The 7,616-nt window shown below is 36.6% G+C and overlaps 1 protein-coding gene across 1 annotated transcript; it reads left to right on the plus strand.

The window, feature by feature from the left end:
- The first annotated feature begins 6,291 nt into the window (after positions 1 to 6,291).
- LOC132601874 (uncharacterized) lies at positions 6,292 to 6,769 on the plus strand. Its single transcript, XM_060314929.1, has 2 exons — positions 6,292 to 6,417; positions 6,515 to 6,769. The coding sequence occupies exons 1-2, from the start codon at positions 6,292 to 6,294 to the stop codon at positions 6,767 to 6,769; spliced, it is 381 nt and encodes a 126-aa protein (XP_060170912.1).
- Positions 6,770 to 7,616: the final 847 nt, after the last annotated feature.

Below are 7,616 nucleotides of genomic sequence, written 5' to 3' on the forward strand. Positions count from 1 at the left end.
ATATACGTTATTTGTTCCTTTCATAAAGGTCATGCCAAAAGAAGGAAAGGTAGGCTTTACATACCTCGATCGCTCGCTAAACAAATCCCGACTCAGGTCTCGGGCTCCCCAATATCTACAATAACGTTATCAATTATCAAACATTATCTACAAGTACTTAGAAATTCAATTCTAACTAGTACTTGTCTACAGAAATTTCGGCAGCATCTCCCCTGTAAATTCAACATCCCCGAGAATTTAACTCGGCCAAATTTATCAACAACCACACCAACAATACCAACAACCATACTAATAACATCAACAATCAATTTAAAACGCATTTCTAACATTGGTAACCTTCTTCTCTACGTAGCTTATCACATTCAATTTCAACTACGTACATTCAAGCCAATATCAACGCTCACATATTCATTACTAATCCGGGATCATTCAAACACAATTCAAGAACATTTCAAACAATATATACAATATTCAAACAATTCCACCAACACCATACTCCACCCGAAATCTCCACAAATACAACAAGACTACAACGTCGCATTTTCTTCTTCCAAATTCATAAACAACAACAATTCACACTTTAGCAACTTCACTTTCACAATTACATAAAACCATATTAAAATCGCATTATGTTCCTACAGCAACCCACAACAAATTTCAATGCCGACTTGAACCATTAAACCTTCATTTACATCTTAAAGGCCACAACAACACAACTAACATGCTAAATAAAATTAATTCATCCTTCCTCCACCAATTAACACCACACGGCCCACACCCAACACATAACATTTCCATGATTTTCATTCAATTCTACTTACTACAACATACATAAACCTTTCATAGCATGTAAAAGAATGGAAATTCTTACCTTTTTTCCACTTGACTAGAATTTTTGGACTTGCCACAAAAGTAGTTTTCTTACTTCAATGATTATGCCACGTTAACGAGGGTCTTGGAATTAGTAGGGATTCAAGAAGAAACAAATCTTTTTGGACCAAAGATGAAAGGCTTCCAATTTTTTTTTCCGGCCGAATGGCCTTTTTTTTTTGTGCTCTCAATTCTTTTCTTGAAGGTTCTTGAAGATGGAATGATAAAATGACATGGCCCTCTCTATTTATTTCATGGATTTAATTTTTCACATGGGCCTTGGGCCATTGCCCTATGGCCGGCCACATCTTGGGCCCTTTTTTTTTTTATTTTCCAAGCCCACTTACTTATGGTTAATATTTTGTAATTCATGAAACTAATTTCCAAAATTCCAATTTTGCCCTTAGCCTTCCTCAATATTTCCGCATCAATATTTTTTTCATGAACAACTTATATATGTAATAAGATCAAAATATTGCCTTATCTCTTACTAGTCACAATTATTTCGATTTATCCAAATGTGCAAAATTACGGAATATATCAGCTTATATGACAATGCAACTTCCTGCATCCAAGTAGGTTCAACCATGGAAGTAGCATTGAGGGAAGATCCCTCCTCTTGTCTTCTAGAAAGGGCATCAACAACCCTGTTCTCTGCCCCTTTCTTGTATTGGACTTCATAGTCCAAACCCAACAATTTAGTAAGCCCCTTCTGCTGTAATGCAATGTTGACCCTCTGCTCTAGTAAGAACTTCAAACTGTGGTGATCTGTCCTTATAATGAAATGATTCACCTATAAATAGTGCCTCCATCTATCCACAGCTGATAAAACAGCCATATACTCCTTCTCATAGGTAGATAATCCCAAGTGCTTGGCTGCTAAAGCCTTACTGAAGAAGTCTAGTGGCTTGCCTTCTTGCATTAACACAACCCCCGTACCAGTAGCACATGCATTAGTCTCCACTATGAACATTCTGGTAAAATCTGGAAGTACCAACACTGGGGATGTGGTCATGGCAACTTTCAGTGCTTCAAAAGCAGTAGAAGCCTCTGTACTCCATTGAAATGCATTTTTCTTCAATAAATTTGTCAGAGGTCTGCTTATAACACCATAGAATCTCAGAAACCTCCTGTAGTACCCAGTGAGCCCCAAAAATCCTCTTAAAGCTTTGAGAGATTTGGGCTCAGGCCATTTAGCCATTGCATCAATTTTAGAAGGATCAGTGGACACTCTTTCTTGAGAAATAATGTGCCCCAAATATTCCACTTGATTTTGACCAAAGGAACACTTAGACAGTTTGGCATAAAGTTGTTCCTCCTTTAGAATTGCCAGAACTTGTCTTAAATGATTTAAGTGATCCTGAACTGATTTGCTATAAATGAGGATATCATCAAAAAACACCAACACAAACTGCCTTAAGTGGACCCTAAACACATGATTCATAAGACTTTGGAAGGTAGCAAGTGCATTGGTAAGGCCAAAGGGCATTACCTTGAACTCATAATGGCCTACATGTGTTCTAAAACCAGTTTTGTGTATGTCTTCCCCAAACATTCTGATTTGATGGTATCCTGCCCTCAAGTCAATTTTAGAAAATATAGTTGCTCCATTAAGTTCATCTAGTAAATCATCCACCAAGGGTATGGGAAATTTATCCTTAACTGTCATCCTATTTAACTCCCTATAATCAATACAAAACCTTCAACTACCATCCTTTTTCTTCACAAGTAGTACTGGGGAAGATATGGGTGAGTGACTAGGTTGTATAATCCCATTGTTTAGCATTTCTTGCACTTGTTTCTCAACTTCATTTTTTTGGAAGAAGTTATACATGTAGGGTCTGATACTAACAGGGGCAGCATCTAGTTTCAGGGGTATGTAGTGATCATGCTGTCTTTGTGGGGGCAGAGTCTTGGGTTCCACAAACACTTCAGGGAATTACTTCAAGACAAGGTTGGTGTCTTCAGGTACTGCTTCTTCCTCTTGCAATTCAGTAGCTGAAATAGTGAACAAATGGGCCCAAATTGTGTGCCCTTTCCTGAGAAGTTGTCTGACTCCTCCAACTGTCATGCTTTTTAGTTCTGCCCTGCTATATATACCCTTAAGTTCCACCCTCTTCCCTTTATGAGTAACCTCCACCTTATGTTCTTCAAAATCTAGCAAAATTGGGTTGTAAGCCTTCATCCAATCACCTCCCAAAATCATGTCATTACCACCCAACCCTATGAGCCTGGCAGAATCTTCAAACACTATTCCTTAGATCTTCCATATGAAAGCAGGGCAAAAATGAAAACTCGGGATTTGAGTACCATTTGCAATGGTTACTCTCATGGGCCTGGCATCCTTAATTATACACCCCATCTTCCTAGCAGCTTCAATGTCTAATAAACTATGTGTACTCCCTGAATCCAATAGGATAGCTAATGAATTATTCTTGGATTCTCCCTTGAGTGTTATGGTATTTGGTACTTCAGTCCCTGATAATGCATTTAGGCTCACAGATTCAGTTATCTCCCCTTCTGGAAAATCTAAGAATTCCCCATTGTCTTCAGTCACCATGTTCCTTGGTATATCCTGTATTTCTTGTTGATTATGCATATCCTTTTGCTCCATTTCTGTTTGCTCAAGGGAAGCAGCCATAACATTGATCTGCTTTGTTTTACATGTGTGACCTTGATGATACTTATCACCACACTTATAACACAAGCCATGTGCCCTTCTAGTTTCGAACAGCTTATTGTTGGAGTTACTTAGGTTTGCCCCTCCTGTAGTTCTGTAGGTTGACATACCCCTTGAATTCCCTTGCTGATAGGAGTTACTAGGTCCCGCACCTCTATCCATTGATTCCTTCCATTTTTATTACTTGATTCCAACAAGTTCTCTTGATGCCTAGCTTTTTCCACAGCCTTGCTGAATGAATAAGGCTCCAACAAATTAACAGTATGCCTAATTTCATCTTTCAACCCTTCAATGAAAAATTCTAGGAAAAATTCCTCTGGTATAGCTGGGTTCCTAATCAACACCCAGGTCTTTAACTCCTCAAATTTCTCTAGATATTCATTAACAGTGCCCTTTTGTTCAATCTTCTTAAATTCTCTTAGTAGATTGAGTTTACTGTTTTCTGCATCTTCAAACCTTTTACAGATTTTTTGAGTAAAATCCTTCCACTTAACGTTCCCTTTGCTTATGTGATAGGAAAAATACCAAGATTCAGCCTTACCATTGAGGTGAAGGACTGCAGCTTCCAACTTCTCTTGTGGATCAGTAACATTGTGATACTTGAAGTACCTGTCACATTTCCTTAGCCAAGAACAAGGGTCAATTCCCTCAAAGTAAGGAAACTCAACCCTAGAACTGAAATTTCCCCTATAGTGCTTGTTGGTGAATCCTTCATCCTGTTCAGCACCTCTGTTCCTGCTACTGCTCCCAGAATTCACATTTTGCATCTGTTCTCCCGTTGCACTTCCCAGTATCCCATTTTGAGAGGGAAGGATTTTTCCCACCAACATCTCTAGGGTTCAACCCAACTCATCTAGTTTTGTATCTGTATTTTCTGCCTTCTTTCTAGCCTCTTCAATGTGAACTTGTAACTGTGACTTTAGTTTTTTCACACTATTTTCCATGGATTTGGATCTAGTTTCTATAATAGTCATCTGGCCAGGAAGATGCTCTGATACCACTTGTAATAGGCTTGTAAATTGAATATGTAATCGACTAGTAAATTGGAATGAACTAGGGGAGTTTTATTGACTATCGAATTGGTATTACAATGTGAATCAAGGGTTACAATAAGAATCACTGAAAAAACTAAGCTAAGCTACAATGGAGAACAGCCGAGCTTGAATTTCACCTGCAATGGTGAAATAACTGTAATGAGAAGAAGGAGATAAGGAAGAGAGATTAAGAGAATTTAGAGAGAGAAAGTGTAGAAGAATACCAGATCATAACTGTCTAATTCCAGCTGGAAATTCCCTTTTTAAACTGCTAACTAACTGGGTTAATCTGGACCGTGTATTGTTTATTTAATCCATCTAATCTGGGCTGTTGATCTGCAGCTCACGTGCTCTGCACGTGCCCTCACTTAATCAGTTGGGATGCCACGTAGCACTCCCAATTTCCCCCTTTTATTCCAATTGCAGCCCTAATCCCTAATTTCTCTTATTTCTCATTTCATTACATTTACAATAGATGAAAAGAGTTTGAGAAGATCATAGTCAAAGAAAGAGTTATTTGACTCCTCAAATAGATCCATCGCCATATAAATTGAAACGGAGGAAGCGTTATACAAACGTATTTTCGGATTTACTGTTATAAATTTTTAAAACAATTTGATCTTAAATGTCGGAAGCATCGGTTACCAATACCCACCTTCTTCTTCATCTTCCGTCTGATACAAAAAATTTGATCTTAAATGTTGGAAAAATTTTAATGATACAAAAAATTGAATTTATTATTTTTAAACATATTTAATATTTGTATAATTATTAAAAAAAACTTATAAAGTCACACATATAATAACATTTGCATGAATTTAAAAAATTACTTATTAAGAATAAAATAAAACGTGTAAAATTAGTTATTCTTAAATTTCAAAATACATTATTCTGTTAAGAACGTCTTGAAGAGAGAAATATACTTTGAAAAAGTTTATGCGGGTGTTCTCAAGCGCTCATTACGTAGATAAGTTAATTATATAAAATATGTCTCAGCCTTCAATTATATAAATCGACATCAATTAGAGCAAAGGTTTACAATTTATTGAGGCTAATGTGCAAATTAAATCGCTAAGTTGTCAAAAATACATTTAAAATATCACTTTTTCACCAATTTTATATCTTAATATATCTATTATTTCCTCTACTTATTTAAACTATGGCTTATTTTGTGTTAAAGCACACGTATGCCGAGTTATTCAAAAATATTTATTCGTAGTTGATAATAGGCGCACGGAGGCCAACACAATATAAATATGTGTTTTTTAGTATAAAGAAAAGGCAAAAGTCATAGATAGCCCCCTAAACTTTACCACATTTTCCTCATGGCTATCTAAACCGGGGGTTGTACCTATTGACTACCTAAACTACCCTGAATTTATACCACATAAGCACCTTTTGCCTACAGGGCAGCTCGTGTGTGCTACACACAAAATGGGTGCGTGAAGGGTTGTGTTGTTGCTTATATGGCAACTCCAACGTACCCTTTTTTTTAATAACCCCAAATTTAAAACCTCAATTCCAAAAATTCCAAAATCTCTCCTTCTCCTCCTTTCTCAGCCGTTTCTCTCTCCCTTTTCTCCTCCTTTCTCCCCCGTTTCTCTCTCTTGTTTCAGTTCAATTTTTTTCGTCCTTGTCTCTCGATTTATAGTTGTTGCTGGATGTATTATCTCTTATTTCTGTCTTGGTTCTCTCTTCTTCATAGCAATGTCACAAAATTCAGGGATTATAGATGAAAATGTTATTTGTAATTGTGGTAATTCTTGTAATGTAAGAACTTCGAGAACAGTTAACAACCTAGGTCGTAGATTCTTTGGTTTCAAGATGCCAAAAGTGAGTACCTATTTTAAAATTTTGATTTTTGGAAATTTCATTTTCGGCCATTTTTTCGGATTTGTTGTGTTCATAATTTTCTTTTACTTTTGTGTAGGATAAGGGTGGGTGTGGCTATTTTAAATGGATTGATCCATCTCCAGAGGTTGAGATTTTGAAGGAGAGGCTTAAAGAGGTTGAAGAAGAGAGGGATACATTGAAATATAAAATGAAGGAACTTGGAGGCAAGTATGATTCATTGAAACAAAAATTGAAGGAAATTAAGGAAGAGAGGGACTGTGCAAAAGCCAAATTCAGCAGGCTTGTCGTTGTTGTTCTATGTTTTTTACTTGCAAAAATTATCTTTGGGTAGTCTAATTGTTTCCTAGTTACTGTTTGTAATGTTCCTACAAAGATTTTCTTCTATGTTTGTAGTAATGTTTTGGTTATTAGATTTTGTGAATTACTTGGCTTGTGTTTGGCGTTGTGAATTAGTCGCAAATATGACATGAATATAAATCAGCAAAGAAACATAGCAATTGTTCATTAAAATGCTAGCATCATACATAGAAAATAAAATAGAGACCTAGTCAACAACTATGACCTCTTCCTCTTCCTCTTCCGTCTTTTGAACATCGAGTCCTATGCCCTCCCGGCACTTACACTCGCAGACCCAAATATAGAGTGTATCTCCCTCTGTCAATTGCTCGAATTCCAGAAAGACTTTCCACCCGAGACAGAGGCGCGCGTGTTTTCCAATTTCGTAGGTCAGTGTAATGTTTTTCTCCATAAGCAACAACGACATGAGTTTTTTTGGTTGGTAGAACATCAAGAATATTAGTAGGAAGCACCTGCAAAAAAAAACATGAAAAATTACTAAACTATTGCAATAAAAATAGCAAATGAAACATGGATGCTAAATTAAACCTACGAAATCATCACTTTCTACGTATGACCGTGTTAATTTCTTCTCGAAATATGCCAACAATTTTTAGGTTGAATGAACTTGTTTTAACAAGTGAATGAGATAATTTGAATGGGATGAAGAGAATGGGGATGAAGTTAGTGGGTTTTATAGATAGTTGAAATGGAAGATTAAGTGGATTGGATGAAGTTGGATGGGGTGAATTCAATGAAGTGAATTGAATTCACCCGATGTGGTGTTTGATTTATGGGCTAATCGGTTGTATTTTACTCCAACCGTCCCATTTATTTGGTTG

This window comes from Lycium barbarum, chromosome 7 (assembly GCF_019175385.1).
Source record: "Lycium barbarum isolate Lr01 chromosome 7, ASM1917538v2, whole genome shotgun sequence".
Taxonomy (NCBI): Eukaryota; Viridiplantae; Streptophyta; class Magnoliopsida; order Solanales; family Solanaceae; genus Lycium; species Lycium barbarum.